We start from the raw sequence: 22,342 nt of genomic DNA, 5'->3' as shown, positions 1-22,342 counted from the left end.
CACCCCGTGCTGTCTACATTTAGCTAATAATAGCGTCCAAATACTTATCTGTGACCCAGGCCAATCCATTTCCAGGTTTGCCGAGCCCCATGAATTCCTGCTGCCTCCTCCCAAGTGTGTCCCGCAGTCTGCTGTTCTAGTACTTAACTGTAAAATGTGCTCTTCTGACTCTGGATTAAGAGCTTATTGACAGGTGCCGTCTGCTGCCCATACCGTCCGGGCTCAGATGTTACATGAGGATTGTTACTGGATGTGTCCGGAGGTCCCACCCAGACTGCCCCCCCCCTTCCATATACCCCCTCCATATTGTATTCCCCCGTCCATATACCCCCCTCCATACTGTATTCCCCCTTCCATTTACCCCCTCCATATATCCCCCTCCATACTGTATTCCCCCCTCCATATACCCCCCTCCATACTGTATACCACACTCCATATACCCCCTCCATATACCCCCTCCATATACCCCCCTCCATACTGGATATCACACTCCATATACCCACTCCATACTGTATTCCCCCCTCCATACTGTATTCTCCCATCCATATTCCCCCCTCCATACTGTATTCCCCGTCCATTTTCCCCCCTCCATACTGTATTCCACCGTCCATATTCCCCCCTCCATACTGTAATCCCCCATCTATATTCCCCCCTCCATACTGTATTCCCCCATCTATATTCCCCCCTTCATACTGTATTCCCCCTCCATACTGTATTCTCCCGTCCATATTCCCCCGTCCATATTCCCCCGTCCATATTCCCCCCTCCATATTCCCCTGTCCATATACCCCCTCCATATTCCCCCCTCCATACTGTATTCCCCCCTCCATATTGTATTCCCCTGTCCATATTCCCCCCGTCCATATTCCCCCCTCCATATTCTCCTGTCCATATACCCCCTCCATACTGTATTCCCCTGTCCATATTCCCCCCTCCATATTCCCCTGTCCATATACCCCCTCCATATTCCCCCCTCCATACTGTATTCCCCCTTCCATATTTCCCCCTCCATATTCCCCCCTCCATATTCCCCTGTCCATATACCCCCTCCATATTCCCCCCTCCATATTCCCCTGTCCATATACCCCCTCCATATTCCCCCCTCCATATTCCCCCGTCCATATTCCCCCGTCCATATTCCCCCCTCTATATTCCCCTGTCCATTTTCCCCCCTCCATATTCCCCTGTCCATATTCCCCTGTCCATATTCCCCCCTCCATATTCCCCCCTCCATATTCCCCCCTCCATATTCCCCCCTCTATATTCCCCTGTCCATATTCCCCCGTCCATATTCCCCCCTCCATATTCCCCTGTCCATTTACCCCCTCCATATTCCTCTGTTCATATACCCCCTCCATATACCCCCTCCATATTCCCCCCTCCATGCATGTTAGTATGACGCTCTCATGAATCTTTGTACCCATCTTTTGAAGTTCCGTTATATGAAATGTGAATTTCTTCCTCGCAGACGATAGCCAGGCAGCTAGCCGAGATCCTCCTACGAGGGATGTCTGAACAGAGTTACTGGAACCCATTAGAACAACCACCCAACCAGTCCCCCTTAGATGACCCGCTGCATCAAGGTCACAACACAAAGAGCTATGCACTAAGCCGGAGGCCCTGGCTTTACTCTGGGGAAAGGTAAGTAGCAGATCTCTCTGTTACAACCATTCGCTGGCCCCCGTCCTCCTGTTTTTATCTCATGTCATTCCTAACAGCTTAAAGCCCAACTCCAGCTTCAAGAAAAAAAAAATTTTAAATCTTTTGCCATGCAGCAGTAATAAAAAGAATAAATATTTATAGTGCTTGTGAGCTACTATGGTGTATTTTTAAAATTATAAATTGTTATTCCAATAAACAATATTTTTGTGGTTCGCTTACACCCTCCACATGCTCATTATAATGTGTTACTGTAAAACTATATTCTATAAAATTGTGTAGCGCTCCATTACTATTCCCAATTGTGATGTGTGAAAATAAAATTTCAATATAAATTAACTTAATTTAAATGAATATATTTCTTTTTATAATAAATTATTTTTTTTTATTTTAATTTATTATAAAAAGAAATATATTCATTTAAATTAATTTATATTAAAAAAAAAAATTCACACATTTCTTTTTATAATTAAAATAAAAAAAAATAATTTATTATAAAAAGAAATATATTAATTTTAAATTAATTTGTATTAAAAAAAAATTTCACACATTTCTTTTTATAATAAATTAAAATAAAAAAAAAATATTTATTATAAAAATAAATATATTCATTTAAATTAAGTTAATTTATATTGAAATTTTATTTTCACACATCACAATTGGGAATAGTAATGGAGCGCTACACAATTTTATAGAATATTGTTTTGCAGTAATAAAAAGCAGCTCTCACTACAATACTCACCCTATCTCTGGTGCTGTCCCCCCACAGGCTTACCACTCTTCAATCCAGAGCTGCTCCTGTTGGGGGGTAAGTGACACCCAGTATTATGGTGGGTATAGAAAAGAATCACCCTCCCCTTTAAAAAAAAAATAAAAATCCCTGTTTGTTGCTTTGCAGCCTGAAATGAAGACAGATACAGTTTTTGTTTTATCCAGCTGTATAACTTATAACATCCAAGGGAAAGATATAACACTAACATGTCAGAAAAAAAAATCACATGGAATCGCTGAGTTGGAAAAAGGATCCCCCCCTTTTGTCATTATTTTGTTAAACCCCCTTTTTGCTTTAATTCCAGCCTTTAGTCTGTTGGGATCAGGGGGGGGGGGGCTGACAAAGCATGGGGCCCCCTGGCAATAGGGGATCATGGGGTCCCTGTGTCCTTGCCCAAACTCAAAAAAGCCTATGAAAAAGGTACCAGGGGCATCTCATGGGGCCCCCTACTGACCCCGGGCCCTCGGGCAGTGCCCAAGTTTCCAAATGGTCAGTCCGCCCCTGATTGGGATTTGTCTCTACCTCACACCTAGACTTTGCAATATTTGCCCGAACTTCTTCTTTGCAGAACTGCCCAAGTTCAGTTCAATTTGATGCTGATGGTTTGTGGTCATTCCACAGATTTTCAATGGGGTTGAAGTCTGGGCTCTGACTCAGCCATGCCAGGACATTCCCCTTTTTCTCCTCCAACCACTGTGGGCTCATGGTCGCTGTGTGCTTTGGCTCATTGTCATCCTTTTTTCCAGTGACACCTTTCTGGCAAAGGGCAGCAAATTTTCCTCCAGAATGTGATGGTATTTTGCCCCGTCCATTTTTCCTTCTATCCTGACAAGTGCTTCAGTCCCTGCTGCAGAGAAACCCCCCATAACAGGACATTACCACCTCCATGCTTTACTGTACGAATGGTGGGATTTGGATGGTGAGCTGGATTGAATTTCTGCCAGACATATCGTTTAGGGCTCATGTACACTGCAGCTGATAAACTCACGTTTAGGATCTGTTCAACGTTTTTTTCCACAGCCCCTGAACTCTCCCTAATGTTTTCCTATTTGTCCATGTACACATCTTCATTTACAGTCGTTTACAGGCATTTGAGTTTACAGTTGTTTTTTTGAACTCAGAAAACTTGCGTTCAGCAGTCGATTTTATCAGCGTTGTAAATGTGGCAAATCGTGTTTATAAGTGTTTGAAATTTTTTTTTAACTCTTCCAGTTCTCGATGTTGTTCAGAGCCTTTTTTTCATCATGTAAAATGCATGCAAAGTGTTTTCAAGGTACTCAAATGGACAAAACACTGAACACAGGATGTTCCTACCAAGCTCCTCACACATAGTAATCACCAATTCACACCTCAGACCTCTTCCACCCTTGGAAACAAAACATGTTAATGACCATTCATACCTCAGACCTCTCCCACCCTTGGAAACAAAAGATATGTTAAAGACCATTCACACCTCAAGTTCCTCATGAAGACCCCCTGCCAGGTGGCCATAATGACTCCCTCCACCAGACACCTTTCCCACCCTTGGAAACAAAAGAAATGTTAATGAACAACTCACGCGGGCCATAGATGGGTAGAAAACCGGACGATTTTTCTTTAAAAAAAAGAAAAATCGGTCGTTCAATCAGCCGATGTTACCAGGAGCGGTAAAAAAAAAATCGGCCGATTTTCATCCCGTCTACAGCCGGCAAAAAGTGTCTCTGCAGAGAGCTCCGCTATTTCTTTGACAGTTCTTTGACATTTATAGCAGCTGCAACAATGTATCTATTTGTATCCATTTCGGATACAGATGTTTTTATTCGGAAACAAATAGATACAATGTTGCAGCCGCTATAAATGTCAAAGAAATAGAGGAGCTCTCTGCAGGGACACTTTTTGCGGGCCTGGAATTCTTCTTCTTCATCCTCTTCTTCTTCATCCTCTTCTTCTTCTTCATCCTCTTCTTCTTCTTCCTCTTCATCCTCTTCTTCCTCTTCATCCTCTTCTTCATCTTCATCCTCTTCTTCTTCTTCATCCTCTTCTTCTTCTTCATCCTCTTCTTCTTCTTCATCCTCTTCCTCTTCTTCATCCTCTTCCTCTTCTTCATCCTCTTCTTCTTCTTCATCCTCTTCTTCTTCTTCATCCTCTTCTTCTTCTTCATCCTCTTCTTCTTCTTCTTCATCCTCTTCTTCTTCTTCTTTCTCTTCTTCTTCTTCTTCCTCTTCTTCATCCTCTTCTTCTTTTTGTCTTCCTCTTGCAGGTCAGTTCTCATGCGCAGATTTTTTATCGGTAAAAAGATCGGCCGATTTGCCCATCATTGCCGCGAAAATCGGCCGATCAGCAAAATCAGACATTTTTTTTCAAACTTTACAGATAAAAAAAATCTTCCAAAATACCGAAAAACGGCCGACCTATTAACCCACTAATGATCCGAAAATCGGCCGATTTTATTTTCGGCCAAAAAATCGGCCGATTTTCAACCCATCTATGGCCTGCATAAAGCTACCAATTCTGACATATTGGTGTTCTATCTTTCACTTGAATGTTATAAGTTGCACTAAGTAAATGCAGCTGGATAAAACAAAAACTGTGTCTGTCTTCATTTCAGGCAGCAAAGCAACAAAAAGTGATTATTTTAAAGAGGATGATTCTTTTCTATACCCACTGTATATAACCAACTTCCTGTGAGCCCAAGGCATCAAGGGCATCCTCCTTTGGGGGTTAATTATCTAGCTTCCTAAGCTCACAAGCGAGCTCTCCTGGCATTCAGGACTTGTCCACCACCAGAGGAAGAGGGCCTGTGATATCACACAAACCAGCAGATCCTCGGAAAATAAAGACATTTATTTACCTTTTTAAAAAAAAATAAAAATCTATGTACAGTGATGGAAATGCGTATTTGCTCCCCGGCTGATGGTGACTGTTCGCCCCTCACACAGAAATGATCGGTCTAACAATGGAATGTTCGCTGTAACACTGAGAGACAGAATACAACAACAAATTCAGCAGAAATGCGTCTAACAAACGATGACTGATCTGCTTGTTCATGATGGAAAGAAGGATTTGATCCCCTTCACAAAACATGACTTAGTACTTGGTGGCCAATCCCTTGTTGGCAATCACAGAGGTCAGACGTTTCCTGGAGTTGGCCCCCAGGTTCGCACACATCTCAGGAAGGATTTTGGCCCATTTCTCTTGGCAGATCCTCTCCAAGTCATTAAGGTTTGGTGGCTGACATTTGGTAACTCGAACTTTCAGCTCCCTCCACAGATTTTCAATCGGATGAAGGTCTGGAGACTGGCTAGGCCACTCCAGGACCTTAATGTGCTGCTTCTTGAGCTGCTCCTTTGTTGCCTTGGCCCTGTGTTTTGGGTCATTGTCATGCTGGAACACCCATCCACCACCCATTCTCAATGCCCTGGCTGAGGGAAGAAGGTTCTCACCCAAGATTTGATGGTACATTGCCCCGTCCATCGTCCCTTTGATGCAGTGCAGTTGTCCTGTCCCCTTAGCAGAAAAACACCCCCAAAGCAGAATGTTTCCACCACCATGTTTCACAGTTGGGATGGTGTTCTTGAGGTCATAGGCAGCATTCCTCCTCCAAACACTGCATCATTTGTTAGACATGCGTTTCTTTTGAATTTGTTGTTGCTATTCTGTCTCTGTGTTAAAATACACCGAACATTCGATTTTTAGACCGGTAATTTCTTTGTGAGTTGGCAAACATTCAAAATCAGCAGTGGATCAAATACTTATTTCCTTCACTGTATGGTGAAGGGTGCACAAAATTGTCTTTTAGTTTGGTTCAGCCACATTTACCCAAGCTATGCTAACTCCGCTAATTGTGTAAGACTAAAGCCAGCCATAGATGGATCGAATCTCGGCCGGTTTAGCAGGGACTGGCTGAGATTCGATCCGTCTGTCGGCAGGCTGGTTGTACTGAAGTCAATCCATCCATTGATTGCAACCAGCCTGTTGGATTTTTTGCATGCGATCACTGCAGACGGCTATAGCAGCCGGCAATTATTCTGTTTTGCCGGCAGGGAAGACTCCCCGCCGGCACAATACAATAGGGGGGGCTTCCCCTATGAACTCTGACTGTGTTGATGGGAGAATCGAGTGATTGTAGAATCTATGGCCTGCTTAAGAGGCCATTCACAGTAGCTGTGTTGGGCCTCGTTATAGCTGCCCTGTTGCAAGGACAAGGCTAATTGCCTTGCTTTTCTTTTGCTCCGTTCACATCAGCGTGCGTTGGTGGGAGATGGTCAAAATCGGAACATGTTCCCTTTTTGCGCAGTGGACACCAACATGCTGCAGCGCATATTAATAAAATGACATCACAATGAGTTGAAGGAGACGTACGGCCAACGGTCTTTCGGCCATACTTCTCTTGTGGGTCACAGAAATGCATTTAGTTCTGCACTGTTGTGATCCGTATGCAGCCTGCCGCTACCTCCACAGAGCCGGTTCAGTTGTATCTGGATCTGTACCGATGCATCACCGGCAGCTGGCTCAGCCTCTCAGTGTGCTGATGGGAAACTGGCTAGCCCAGGGGTGGGACACTGTGACCCTCCAGCTGTTGTAGAACTACAAGTCCCATGAGGCATTGCAAAACTGACTGTTACAAGCATGACTCCCAAAGGCAGAGGCATGATGGGACTTTTAGTTCGCCAACAGCTGGAGGGCCACAGTTGCCCACCCCTGGGCTAGCCAATCCCCTACAGTCCAGCACTCCAGTGAGCACTGGAGGGGCAGAGCAGAGAGCAGTGCCTGACTGTCGCCTCTATGTGCTCAGTGCAGAGAACTGAGCGATCGGCTGCCTTTGATCACTCAGTTCTTGGTGTAGAGCCGGTGGGAGACAGCTACTGCATGGGGTCAATGCTGCAACCATCTAGGTCAGGGGTAGGCAACCTGCGGCTCTCTAGCTTTTGTGGAACTACATTTCCCATGAGACATTGCAAAATTGACAGTTACAGCTATGACTTGCAGAGGCACGATGGAACTTGTAGTCCTGCAACAGCTGGAGAGCCGCAGGTTGCCCACCCCTGGCCTAGGTGAATATGAATGTTTGATTTAATTCCCATACTTCTCTTTTAAAAAGGAGAAAGTGTGAAAACCTCATGGCAGCGGAATTCAAAGCACACAGCAGCACATGTGCATTTACATTGCGTTTATCATTCTGCCTGATTACTGCACTCATGTCATTTTTTTTTCTTTCCTCCATTGTCTTGCAGCATCTTCTGCCCTCAGGAGAACACCGAAGAGGCCCTGTTACTGCTGCTAATCAGTGAATCTATGGTAATATTTATTATTTCAGGTACTTATATGGCGCCATCAATTTACGCAGCGCTTCACATATATATTGTACATTCCCATCAGTCCCTAACCCTCAAGGGGCGTACAATCTAAGGTCCCTAACCCTCAAGGGGCGTACAATCTAAGGTCCCTAACCCTCAAGGGGCGTACAATCTAAGGTCCCTAACCCTCAAGGGGCGTACAATCTAAGGTCCCTAACCCTCAAGGGGCGTACAATCTAAAGTCCCTAACCCTCAAGGGGCGTACAATCTAAGGTCCCTAACCCTCAAGGGGCGTACAATCTAAGGTCCCTAACCCTCAAGGGGGGTACATTCTAAGGTCCCTAACCCTCAAGGGGCGTACAATCTAAGGTCCCTAACCCTCAAGGGGCGTACAATCTAAGGTCCCTACCCCTCAAGGGGGGGTACATTCTAAGGTCCCTAACCCTCAAGGGGCGTACAATCTAAGGTCCCTAACCCTCAAGGGGCGTACAATCTAAGGTCCCTACCCCTCAAGGGGCGTACAATCTAAGGTCCCTACCCCTCAAGGGGCGTACAATCTAAGGTCCCTACCCCTCAAGGGGCGTACAATCTAAGGTCCCTACCCCTCAAGGGGCGTACAATCTAAGGTCCCTAACCCTCAAGGGGTGTACAATCTAAGGTCCCTGACCCTCAAGGGGCGTACAATCTAAGGTCCCTAACCCTCAAGGGGCGTACAATCTAAGATCCCTAACCCTCAAGGGGTGTACAATCTAAGGTCCCTAACTCACATTCATACATACACATACTAGGGCCAATTTAGACAGGAGCCAATTCACCTACCAGCATGTCTTTGGAGTGTGGGAGGAAACCGGAGTACCCGGAGGAAACCCACGCAGGCACAGGGAGAACATGCGAACTCCAGGCAGGTGGTGCCATGGTTGGGATTCGAACCAATGACCCGAGTACTGTCAGGCAGAAGTGCTAACCATTTAGCCACTGTGCTGCCCCATACGTCCGAAAATCAAAACGTCGTTCGTTCTGTAATCCGATGGTGCCATCAATGATTTCGAAAATCTGTCGTTTTTCACAAATTTTCCAGCATGCCCGATAAACGAAATGGGGAGGAACCACGAAACTCGTCCGATGCCATTGCCCCACTAACAGAGTGAAAATCGGTTGAACCATGTATGGCCTGCATTACATGTTTCTTTGACAGAAGTTGATCAAGCATTTGATTTCTGTTGCCTGGGTGTGGCCACATGCTCATCAATATTGCGTGCACCGGTTTTTTTTTTTACGGAAAATGCAGGCAAGGCAGCCCACAAGTGGGAACCGGGGCTAAATATTTATATAGGGAAAGACATAATTAGACACTCTAATGCAGGCCATAGACAGGTCGAACATTTTTGCACCGTTAGTAGGTTAATTGGTCGGCCGTTTTTTGGGGTTTTGGCACATTTTTTTTATCGGTAAAGTTGGAAAATTTGCGGCTGATTTTGATGATCGGCCAATTTTCCCGGCAATGGTGGGCAAATCGACCAATCGTTTTACCGATAAAAAATGTGCATGAGCCGTGACCTGCAAAAATAAGAAAAAGAAGAAGAAAAGAACAAGAATTCCAGTCCGCTATTATATTTTACATGAATAAAGTATTGCGGTTGCAACAATGTATCTATTTGTATCCAAATAAAACCATCTGTATCTGAAATGGATACAAATGGATACATTGTTGCAACCGCAAGACTTTATTCATGTAAAATATAATAGTGGAGCTCTCTGCAAGGGACAGAAGTAAAAATGCCGGCTGTAGACGGGACGAAAATCGGCCAATTTTTTTTTTACCGTTGGTGGTAACGTCGGACGATCGAACGACCGATTTTTCTTTTTTTTTTATATAAAAAACAGCCGGTTTTCGACCCGTCTATGGCCCGCATAAGGAACCAAATAGATAACTGGTATATCAACTGGACCCCCTTGCGCAGAAGTGATCAAGCGGCTGTTTAAACCATTTAAATCCCTTCTGTATAAAAGAGAATCGCTGGCTGTAAATTCTGAGATGATGCCTGTAGCTGCACGCATCGTCCCGGTATAACCACTCCAACCCAGGACATCCATGGATGTTCTAAGGGCAGGAAGTGGTTAAACTACAATTAAAATGACAAACCTTTGTAAATTTTACAACATATTGGTATAATTATTTATAATACGTTCATCTAATTCATACTTGGATTAAAAAAAAAAATGTTTTTGCCTTGAAAAAAAACAAAAAAAAAAGCTTCCTAGTGCCAAATCCTACTGGAAACAAAGAAAAAAAAATGTACGGACACTAAGGGCTCGTTCACACTTGACTTTATTTCTAACTCTTGCCAAACGCCCCTATAGCGTTTGACAGGCATTTGGGAGGTGTCTTTAACGCTCCTCAAACGCACCCCAGACGCACCGTGCGCGGATTTGAGGTGGTTGATAGGCGTTTTCCAAGCGTTAAAACCGCACCACAAATGCCTATAATGAAGTTAAATGGTATTAACGCTCCACAACCGCGTCGCAACTGCCAGGTGTTTGAGGAGCGGCACCATAGACTTGAATGGGAGGCTTCAACTCCACCTGACTCAACATGAGGCGTCAGTTCTGCCACGACGCTAACGCTTCAGTGTGAACAGCGCCCTGTGCTGCCATGTGCAGAATTTTCATAGGGGTTTGAGAAGCTTAAAAAACGCTTCCCAAATGCCAGTCTGACGCCTGTTGACAAAGCTAGTGTGAACTGAGCCTAAGTAGGGCAGAAATATTGGATTCTTTGGGCACAGTAAGAGACCACACAGTAAAATACAGCCATTTATTGACATAAAAGAGTCATATATTCTTTATAGGACCCATAATAAATGGGTATTATGGGTCCTATAAAGAATATACGATTTTTTTTCCCTTGCCGGATCAAATTGGATCTTTTTTTTTTTTTTACCTTCCTCTGGATCAACTGTGGGTGTAGGATTATAACTATTTTTTTTTTTTTTTATGGTTGAACTGGATGGACTTTTGTCTTTTTTCAACCACACTATGTAACATACAGTGAAGGAAATGTGTATTTTCTTCCCTGCAGATGTTGAATGTTTGCCCACTCACAATGAAATGATCGGTCTACAAATCGAATGTTCGGTGTATTGTAACACTGAGAGACAGAAGAGCAACAACAAATGCAAAAGAAATGCATGCCTTTGGCGCTATATAAATACTGTATAATAATAATAATAATAATGTCTAACAAATGATGCACTGATTTGCATGTTCATGCAAGTACCTTGGTGAGACAGACCAAGCAGCTTGGTGAGAAGGTGACAACAGTTGGTGCAATTATTCACAAATGGAAGAAACACAAAACAAGTGTCAGTCTCCCTAGGTCTGGTGCACCATGCAAGATCTCACCTCGTGGAGTGTCAATGATCATGAGAACAGTGAGGAATCATCCCAGAACTACACGTGAGGATCTTGTCAATGATCTCCAGGCAGCTGGGACCACAGTCACCAAGAAAACAATTGGTAACACACTACGCCGACAAGGACTGAAATCCTGCAGTGCCCGCAAGGTCCCTCTGCTCAAGAAAGCACATGTCCAGGCCCGTCTGAAGTCTGCCACTGAACATCTGAATGATGCAGAGGAGGACTGGTGGGAAGTGTTGTGGTCAGAGGAGACCAAAATCCAGCTCCTTGGCATCAACTTAACTCGCCGTGTTTGGAGGAGGAGGAATGCTGCCTATGACCCCAAGAACACCATCCCAACTGTGAAACATGGTGGTGGGAACATTCTGCTTTGGGGGTGTTTTTCTGCTAAGGGGACAGGTCAACTGCACCGCATCAAAGGGACGATGGACGGGGCAATGTACCATCAAATTTTGGGTGAGAACCTTCTTCCCTCAGCCAGGGCATTGAAAATGGGTGGTGGATGGGTGTTCCAGCATGACAATGACCCAAAACACACAGCCAAGGCAACAAAGGAGCGGCTCAAGAAGAAGCACATTAAGGTCCTGGAGTGGCCTAGCCAGTCTCCAGACCTTCATCCGATTGAAAATCTGTGGAGGAGCTGAAAGTTCGAGTTGCCAAACGTCAGTGTCAAGGTCCTACCTTTTCCCTGAAGTTTTGTTACTCCATGTGCTGGCGTCCATCTTGGATTCTGCTGTTCATGGTGGGAATCCTTTTATGCTTTCAGGTCTCTGAGGTCCATCCCCCAGAGGGGTGTGGCTGATGACATATAAGCCTGTGGCCCGCACATGCTCTTTGCACTTGTGTCTTGTGTCTTTGTCTTCCTACAGCTCTGTGTATACTCTCGTGACTCTTCTGGTATCTGACTCGGCTTGTGACTAAGACCATTCTCTGTGTTTTCCTTCGATCTGACCTTCCGTTGCTGAACCCGGCCCGTGACCTGTGATTCTCTGTCTACTGTTCTGTACCGTTTTGTCCCGTTGTTGTCGACCCGGCCAGCCTGACTACGCTATTGTCATTCTCACCAGCTACACGCCATTGGCGGCGGCCATTACCGCAGCCGGGGTGTCTCGGGGGCCGCGACCTGGTACCTGGCTGCGTCAAGTCCATCCCCACCATCAGGGGCCCTGGTGAAGGGCAGCCTGGGACATAGACTCCGCGCCCTGAGGGACTTCGGTCTGTTGGTGGTGGTTGTCGTCAGCCAGTGCGTTACCCTGCCACTAGGCCTACCCGTCCGTTCCACAGCCCTGCCCTGACAGTCAGCCACCAAACCTTAATGACTTGGAGAGAATCTGCCAAGAGGAGTGGGCCAAAATCTTTCCTGAGATATGTGCGAACCTGGGGGCCAACTCCAGGAAACGTCTGACCTCTGTGATTGCCAGCAAGGGATTTGCCACCAAGTACTAAATCATGTTTTGTGAAGGGGGTCAAATCCTTCTTTCCCTCATGAACATGCAGATCCGTCATCATTTGTTAGATGCATTTCTGCTGAATTTGTTGTTGTATTCTGTCTCTCGGTGTTACAATACACCGAATATTCGATATTCAGACCGATCATTCCTTTGTGAGGGGCAAACATTCAAAATCAGCAGGGGAGCAAATGCTTATTTCCTTCACTGTAGGTATAGGTCATTTACGGAAAGCCTGGTCGAAAAACTCCCAGAGATGGCATTGTCCCATCCTGCCTTGTTGCTAGGACATTGCTAAGACTCTTCCAGCTTATTCAAACCACCTCCGATTGAAAATCTGTGGAGGGAGCTGAAATTTCGAGTTGCCAAACGTCAGCCACCAAACCTTAATGACCTGGAGAGGATCTGCCAAGAGGAGTGGGCCAAAATCCCTCCTGAGATGTGTGCGAACCTGGGGGCCAACTCCAGGAAATGTTTGACCTCTGTGATGGCCAACAAGGGATTTGCCACCAAGTACTAAGTCATGTTTTGTGAAGGGGATCAAATACTTATTTCCTTCACTGTATGTGGTAATGCTGCGATCGTCAGAAGCAGAATTTATTTTGGGTTGTTCTTTGGTGATAGATTATGGAGCTAAATTTAAACAAAAAAATACATCTTTTACTATTTTGGACCAGTTTTCTTTTGGTAATAAAAAAAAATCAGTAGATATCAGTTCCCATGTATCACCAAATGAAAGCCTGGTTTGTTCACAAGGAATAATCGTCTTGGATAGTTGCGATGATATGCCCAGTTTTGCGAACACGTCAAAGTCGCACAATCTGCTCCGGGCGTTGGGTTTGTTCTACCCTCGGTCATGAAGTGGTCAAAGCGCAGCGTCCATTCTGTGATCAGTGAAATTCTTTGATAAATGAAATTGTTGCGTTTTAATGATTCATCTTATTTCAGGCCAACAGGGACGCAGTATTGAGTCGTATCCCGGAACATAAAAACGATCGGATTATCAGTCTGCAGAGTGCGTCTGTGGTGTACGACCTGCTGACCATCGCACTGGGCAGGAGAGGCCAGTATGAAATGCTCTCAGAGGTCAGTGTCTTGTGTGTAACGTTCTACAGATCACGCCGCTTTGTCATTTGTCTGCGCAGCATGAGAAAGGTGACAACACTTTCTCCAACCTTGCGGTTCTGAAGATTTTGTGTCACTGCCGTGCCCCACGCTATAATGGAAATGCTGCCCTCCTGAACCTTATTCACCCCCTTCTGATATTTAAAGGTGTCAATCGTGTCTCCCCTTTCCGGTTTTCTTTCTTCAGGCTGTACATATTAACCCCTTGGCGCCGGCGCCTCCCAGCCCTTTAAGGGTTCCTGAAGCCGGGAGGCGGGGTTTTAGAGTCATGTGACCGCCGTGATTTGCTGTCACGGCGGTCACAAGATCGGGAAAGGTCCCTATCGCAAGAGGAGATCGGGACCTTTCCATGAATACGGAACGTGTGTGCTGGGAGCGCGCAGGACGCGCTCTCAGCACATATGGTTTTCTTTTTTAATAGAATGCAAATGTGCGGCCGCTTGGTGTATAGGCCCAGACGCTGGGAGGCCGCACATTTGTGTTTGGCCGGCGCCAAGTGGTTAAGGCGCCACGTACTCCAGCTGATAGGAGCGTTTAGGAGCTTTTCTGCATTTTTTTCAGCAGCCTCTAATGTTTTCCTGTGTGTCAGTGTACACATCGTCCTTTACAGTCCTTTACAGGCAGCTGAGTTTACAGTCGTTTTTTTTGAACGCACCAAACTTGCGTTCAGCAGTAGATTTTATCAGCGCGTAAACGCGGCTAACCGCATTTATAAGCGTTTGCCATTGGAAAATTTTTTTAACTCTTCCATTTCCAGATGCTGTCCAGAGCCCTTTTACAGCATGAAAAATGCATGCAAAGCGTTTTCCCGGTACTCAGATGGACCCGACACACCATACTTTGATGTTTCACATAAATGAAAATATGTCAGACACGGCTGCAATAATTTCTGCACAGAAATGAGCCGGAACATCCAAACACCACAAGAAAAAAAAATACAGCTAATCTCAACACATACTGCTCTCTCTGCTTCTGCTCTCTCTATTTGTCACAAAATGTCTGAAATAGTTAATTTTGTACTGTTTTTCAGTGCATTCTGGGCATTTTGGAAGGTCTCCTGAGGTTATCTTTAAAAAAACGCTTCTAAACGCAGTATGCAAATGCGGCTAAACCAGGGGTGGGCAAACTTTTTGACTTGAGGGCCGCAATGGGTTCATATATTGGACCCGGGGGCCGGACCAAGAGTAGATGAATGATGTGTATGTGTCATCCATAGTAAGTATAGTAATATTCCCCCATAGTAAGCATAGTAATTAATCCCCCATATAGTAATTCATCCCCCATATAGTAATTCATCCCCCATAGTAATTCATCCCCCATATAGTAATTCATCCCCCATATAGTAATTCATCCCCCATATAGTAATTCATCCCCCATATAGTAATTCATCCCCCATATAGTAATTCATCCCCCATAGTAATTCATCCCCCATATAGTAATTCATCCCCCATATTAATTCATCCCCCATATAGTAATTCATCCCCCATATAGTAATTCATCCCCCATAGTAATTCATCCCCCATATAGTAATTCATCCCCCATAGTAATTCATCCCCCATATAGTAATTCATCCCCCATATAGTAATTCATCCCCCATATAGTAATTCATCCCCCATATAGTAATTCATCCCCCATATAGTAATTCATCCCCCATATAGTAATTCATCCCCCTTAGTAATTCATCCCCCATAGTAATTCATCCCCCATATAGTAATTCATCCCCCATATTAATTCATCCCCCATATAGTAATTCATCCCCCATATAGTAATTCATCCCCCATAGTAATTCATCCCCCATATAGTAATTCATCCCCCCTATAGTAATTCATCCCCCATATAGTAATTCATCCCCCATATAGTAATTCATCCCCCATAGTAATTCATCCCCCATATAGTAATTCATCCCCCCTATAGTAATTCATCCCCCATATAGTAATTCATCCCCCATATAGTAATTCATCCCCCATATAGTAATTCATCCCCATATAGTAATTCATCCCCCATATAGTAATTCATCCCCCATATAGTAATTCATTCCCCATATAGTAATTCATTCCCCATATTATTTCATCCCCCATAGTACTATTCCCCCCATGTAGTAAGCCAAGTCCCCCCTGTGTCAATTCACTTACCTTTGCTCCGCACGTTCCTCTCGCCGTGTTCCCGCGCCATTCCAGTCTTCAGGGCGGACTGTGAGAGGAGCCTAGCTCCCCTCACGTTCTTCACGCTGCCCCGCCTACACACATCCTGACAGCCAATGTATCACGCTCCGCGGGCCGGATTAAACGGTCCGCCGGGCCGTATACGGCTCGCGGGCCGTAGTTTGCCCATTGCTGGGCTAAACAGACGTTTTTTAACCTATGTTCTCCAGCAGTCAGTTTCCATCGTTTAGAAGTGTCCCGGGTACATGGAGCCTACAGCGATATTACCAGTTCTTAGCTTGGATGTGATGGCTGCATTAGTTCTTCTCTTTTTTTATTTCTTTTTTAGATTTTCTTCTATTTTCGCCTGGTGATCCTGTCTGTAAGTCTGTTGTTTGCTCTCCTGTAGATGTAGCAGTTACTGGGTTCAGACAAACCATTTACTACTGACGGGGGTGCTTACAATGATCAACTTTTATTTATTCAAGTAAAACCTTTATCCCAAAAGGATAGAAAAATTGTTACTGTAACTGAAGTGGAGTTTGGCTTTAATGTGTTAGTATATTTAAATCTGCGAGTGCATCTAGCACTCCCCTGCCCCCCAGACTGACCATGCTGCTGCGCCTCCTGTGCGCCTTCATCCAGTGTGTGGGCACTTGTATGCAGGAGGTGTGTTACTGGCCAGATCACCAGGTGAAAACAAAAGGAAAAAAATCCAAATAGAAGAAAACGAATGCAGCCACCACATCTAATGCAATATATTACATTTTTATTTTGGGTTTAACACCGCTTTAGGTTCCTGAAATCTCTCCTGATATGTTTTATCTCTCGGACCTTCCACCATTTTCTTCCTTGTCTCAGGACCTGTTCTGTGTTGTTAATATCTTTTTGTAAGTGAGATCTCCAGAAGTTAGTCGGTTTATCTCTGATTTGCAGTTGCTGCTATAAAATCGATGGATCTGGGCCCGATTTATACATTCCTGCGTTTCGGCATTCTTTTCACAGCTGCTGGCTGTACCCTGGAGGCCGCTCGCCGGCCCCATTATTCTGCAGAATTCTATTGGCTGATTTTTAGGAGCTGTGTTTATTGTTACGGAACAGAAGGGCCCCGCTCCTCCCTCCTCCCATCATCAGATTCTTTCCATCTTATAAATACTAAAAACAAAAATGCATCAGTAACACATTTCAAGGGTTTCGTCTCTTTCAGGCTTCATCTTTTAGAGGGAAAACATTTTGTGTGCGAGTTCCATTTTATATGCCGGAAATCCCTTTAGCTTTTAACCCCTTCCAGTCCGGACACTTTCCCCCCTTCCAGTCCGGACACTTTCCCCCCTTCCAGTCCGGACACTTTCCCCCCTTCCAGTCCGGACACTTTCCCCCCCTTCCAGTCCGGACACTTTCCCCCCCTTCCAGTCCGGACACTTTCCCCCCCTTCCAGTCCGGACACTTTCCCCCCTTCCAGTCCGGACACTTTCCCCCCCCTTCCAGTCCGGACACTTTCCCCCCCCTTCCAGTCCGGACACTTTCCCCCCCTTCCAGTCCGGACACTTCCTCCCCCTTCCAGTCCGGACACTTTCCCCCCCTTCCAGTCCGGACACTTTCCCCCCCTTCCAGTCCGGACACTTTCCCCCCTTCCAGTCCGGACACTTTCCCTCCCTTCCAGTCCGGACACTTCCCCCCCCCCTTCCAGTCCGGACACTTCCCCCCCCCCCCTTCCAGTCCGGACACTTCCCCCCCCCCCCCCTTCCAGTCCGGACACTTCCCCCCCTTCCGGTCCGGACACTTTCCCCCCCTTCCGGTCCGGACACTTTCCCCCCCTTCCGGTCCGGACACTTTCCCCCCCTTCCGGTCCGGACACTTTCCCCCCCTTCCGGTCCGGACACTTTCCCCCCCTTCCGGTCCGGACACTTTCCCCCCCTTCCGGTCCGGACACTTTCCCCCCCTTCCGGTCCGGACACTTTCCCCCCCTTCCGGTCCGGACACTTTCCCCCCCTTCCGGTCCGGACACTTTCCCCCCCTTCCGGTCCGGACACTTTCCCCCCCTTCCGGTCCGGACACTTTCCCCCCCTTCCGGTCCGGACACTTTCACCCCCTTTCAGTCCGGACACTTTCCCCCCTTCCAGTCTGGGCGCCCCCCCCCATTCCAGTCTGGACACCCCCCCCCTTCCAGTCCGGACGCTCCCCCCCCCCCCCATTCCAGTCTGGACGCCCCCCCCCTTCCAGTCCGGACGCTCCCCCCCCCCCCCATTCCAGTCTGGACGCCCCCCCCCCTTCCAGTCCGGACGCTCCCCCCCCCCCCCCTTCCAGTCCGGACGCTCCCCCCCTTCCAGTCCGGACGCTCCCCCCCTTCCAGTCCGGACGCTCCCCCCCCTTCCAGTCCGGACGCTCCCCCCCCTTCCAGTCCGGACGCTCCCCCCCCTTCCAGTCCGGACGCTCCCCCCCCTTCCAGTCCGGACGCTCCCCCCCCTTCCAGTCCAGACGCTCCCCCCCCTTCCAGTCCAGACGCTCCCCCCCCCCCCCTTCCAGTCCGGACACTTTCACCCCCTTCCAGTCCGGACACTTCCCCCCCCCCTTCCAGTCCAGGCCAGCTTTCAGCGCTATCACACTTTGAATGACAATTGCGCGGTCATGCAACACTGTACCCATATGAATTTTTTAGCATTTTTTTGAGACAGATAAAGCTTTATTTTGGTGGTATTTATTCACCACTGGGATTTTTTTTTTTTGCTATTTAAATAAAAAAGTCCAAACATTTTGAAAAAAAAAGGTTTTTCTTATAAAATTTTGCAAATAAATAATATTTCATCATAAATCTTGGCCAAAATGTATTCAGTTATCTTTTTAGTAAAAAAGAAAAAAACCCAAATTAGTTTATAATCAAAAATTATAATTTTTGTTTTATTTATTTTTTTTTATATATATTTTACATACTGTCACCCTAGCAGTACAGTGTCATCATGGTGACACTGTACTACTTGTGGGGGGTGATGAAGAATTTTTTTTTTTCCACACGGATTGCTTTTACACCATAAAGGCTGTAAAAGCAATCATTTCTTGCAGCGATTGAGAACTACTGTGTGAGCTGTGATTGGTCACAGCTTGTCACATGGTACAAGGCTGTTGTGAATAGCCCTGTACCATGTGATCTCTGTGATCCTTCACAGGTTTCACACGTAGTAAGCAATGATGTCAGGAAGAGACATTTTGCTTACTACTATTTATGTGAGCACTGATTGGCCAATCGGTGATCACATGATCGGGACCTCGTACAGAGGTCCAATACAGCGATCGGTGTTCCCAGGGAGCACGTGCACAGGCAATGGATGCAGGGGGAAAGTTTTTAGAAAAGTCCTCCCGCATCGGCAACACTCCCGGCTGGCCGTTTATCAGCATGTGTCAGATGGGATGAGGTTAAAGCTTAAATCTACAAAGTCCGCCTTTGCAGCTGGGCTGCCTGGCACTGCAAGGGGTTAACTGCTTGTTTAGTTTTACTGACCTGATCCTCTGTTCCCCCAAAAAATTGTTGCTCCAAAAGTAAAAAGAGCCATTTTACTTACTTGATCCTCCGTTCCCCCAAAGAATGGTGCTTCGGCACTGGACTTTCCCTTGGCTTCCTCACATCCAGTGCAGGGCTATGGGACATGCATTGGTCTTGATTTTAGAGGACTTTAGACCACTGAAGTGTAGGGAGAAAAGGCTGTGGGAACCAGTCTGGCAGCACCGAGGAGTACGCGGGAGGCAAGGATCAGGCTAGAGAAACTTCTTTTCAAGTTCCCTAGACGAGCAGTTCAAGTATAACTAAATGCAAAACTTTTTTTTTTCTTAGTTTTGGATGGAGTGGAGAGGGATCAGACCCCCTGTCAGTTTTTATTGCTGTCTGTGTCGCCGTTAGGAAGATTCACCCTCCCTATTTGTCCTGTTTACCATTATCGTGGAAAGTAAAAGAAAATCCCAAATTTTGGGTTGTCCTCAGAAAAGTAATAGAGGGGACACTAGTTCCGGTGACCTGGTGGGACCCCATAGAATTCCTTTCATTTGAATTTTTTCACTTCCTGTTTTGGCTATGGGACAGGAAGTGAAGGGGAAAATCTGTAATGAGACACAGATGGCGAACAAATATCTTACAGGGGTTATAACCCTCCCTTATGCAGACCATACATGGTTCGAATTCCGAACGATTTTCGTATGAAAATCGGACCTAAGAATAATCGTCCGATTTTCACTCTGTTAGTGGGGCAATGGCATCGGCCGATTTTCGTGGTTCCTCCCCATTTCGTTTATTGGGCATGCTGGAAAAATGACCGATTTTCAAAATCATTGGTGGCACCATCAGATTACAGAACGAACGAAGTTTCGATTTTCGGACAAGAAATCGCTCGGAATTCGAACCATGTATGGCCTGCATAACTCTATCCAAAATGAAAAAGAAAAGCTTTGCCTATACAGGCGTACCTCGGTTTACCAACGCCTCGGTTAATGTAATTTTCGGTTTACGAAGGAAGAAAAATAATGACTCAGTTTACGAATTGTTTTCGCAACTTTTTTCTGACCTCCGGAACGGATTAATTTGTTTTCAATGCATTTACGAATTTTTTTTTAATCACGTCCCTGTACAGTATTTATGCCTTTAAAGTGCACTTTATAAAGAGTTTTGAACAATTAAAACTTTTTTTTTAAATTTTTTTCTGACCTCCGGAACGGATTAATTGGTTTTCAATGCATTCCTATGGGAAACAGCATTTCGGTTTACGAATTTTTTGCACTACGAAAAGTCCCGTAGAACGACTTTTTTTTTTTTTTCCCCGGTGGAACTCCGCTTTAACCGCCTCCCGCCCGCCATATAAGGAAATGACGGGCATAAGGTGGTTCTCTCGTTCTGGGACAACGTCATATGACGTCCTCCCACTCTAACCGCACGTGCGCGGCTGCGGGAGTGTGCGGCGCTGCGATCGGTGGTGCGCTGTGTCCCTCGGACACAGCAGATCACCGATCAAAGGAAAGAGCCGAAGATGGCGCGGTCATGTGATCAGCTGTGTCCAGTCAAAGCTGATCGCATGTAAATAGGGAAATGCCCGTTATCGGCATTTCTCTCCTCACGAGCTGACAGCTTGAGAAGAGAGGAGAGCCGGTAATCGGCATTGCTCAGAGGGGACATGTACACTGATCATCAAGGCACTGATGATCAGTGTAGCCCCATCAGTACCACCTACCAGTGCACATCAATGCCACATATCAGTGCCCATCTGAGCTGCCTTTCATTGCTGCCTATCAGTGCCCGTCAGTGCTGCCTATCAGTGCCCGTCAGTGCTGCCTATCAGTGCCCGTCAGTGCTGCCTATCAGTGCCCGTCAGTGCTGCCTATCAGTTCCCGTCAGTGCTGCCTGTCAGTGCCTTATGAGTGCTGCCTATCAGTTCCCGTCAGTGCTGCCTATCAGTTCCCGTCAGTGCTGCCTATCCGTTTCCGTCAGTGCTGCCTGTCAGTGCCTTATGAGTGCTGCCTATCAGTTCCCGTCAGTGCTGCCTATCAGTTCCCGTCAGTGCTGCCTATCCGTTCCCGTCAGTGCTGCCTATCCGTTCCCGTCAGTGCTGCCTATCCGTTTCCGTCAGTGCTGCCTGTCAGTGCCATATGAGTGCTGCCTTTTAGTGCCCATCAGTGATGCCTGTCAATGCCCATCAGTGCCACCTACCAGTGCCTCCTATTCAGTGTCCATCAGTGCCACCTATCAGTGTCCATCACTGCAGCCTCATTAGCGCACATCAATGAAGGAGAAAAATTACTTATTTACAAAATTGTAAAACAAAAAATAAGAAAAAACATTTTTTTTTTCCAAAATTTTCAGTTGTTTTTGGTTTGTTTAGCAAAAAATAAAAACCCCCGAGGTGATTAAATACCACCAAAAGAAAACTCTATCTGTCTCAAAAAAATAGTAAAAATTTCATATGGGTACAGTGTTGCATGACCGCGCAATTGTCATTCAAAGTGTGACAGAGCTGAAAATTGGCCTGGGCAGGAAGGGGGTATAAGTGTCCTGTAGACAAGGGGTTAAGCATCACTAAAGCCAAACATTTTCAGTATGGAAATGGAACTCCTATCAGTTTGTTTTGTCTCTGTGTCCCGTTGGGGAGATTTCCCTTCACTTCCTGTTTCATAGACACAGCAGGAAGTGAGAGGAGATCTAATGAAAATCTCCTCTTAGCTGTCAGTGAAGCAGGTGTCCCCACCGAAAGATTTTTCTTCTTTTCTTTTTGGTGAGCGCAAATTTGGGTTCTCAATCACTGGGGTTGACTTACTAAAGGCAAATAAACGGTAAACTCTGCAAGTGTAGTTGCTGCAGTTTAGTAAATGCAGTAAAGCTCTGCTGATTTCCATCATCCAATCAAATGCAAGTAAAAATTCTCTTCTTTTTTTTTTTTTTCTTGCTTGGATATTATTTTCTTGCTGTCGGCTCCCTCCTGTCTGACACCCTCAGCCCCCATTCTATGCATGTGGAAGTGAGGCCGATTCTCA

At 45.9% G+C, this 22,342-nt stretch overlaps 1 protein-coding gene across 1 annotated transcript in view; it reads left to right on the top strand.

Moving 5' to 3' along the window:
* Positions 1-22,342, top strand: part of LOC149432915 (tetratricopeptide repeat protein 7B-like) — a gene marked incomplete at its 3' end in the record, with an annotated part of 95,068 nt that overhangs the window by 51,055 nt on the left and 21,671 nt on the right. Inside the window, exons 4-6 of the mRNA XM_089664813.1 lie at positions 1,469-1,641; positions 7,645-7,708; positions 13,518-13,655. Of these exons, the coding sequence (XP_089520939.1) occupies positions 1,469-1,641; positions 7,645-7,708; positions 13,518-13,655 (375 nt within the window). The remainder of the gene's footprint in view (positions 1-1,468; positions 1,642-7,644; positions 7,709-13,517; positions 13,656-22,342) is intronic.

This window comes from Staurois parvus, unplaced genomic scaffold (assembly GCF_062004578.1).
Source record: "Staurois parvus isolate SC_StPar_1 unplaced genomic scaffold, SC_StPar_1.0 ptg002049l, whole genome shotgun sequence".
Classification (NCBI taxonomy): Eukaryota; Metazoa; Chordata; class Amphibia; order Anura; family Ranidae; genus Staurois; species Staurois parvus.
This window is presented reverse-complemented; position numbering and strand designations above follow the sequence as displayed.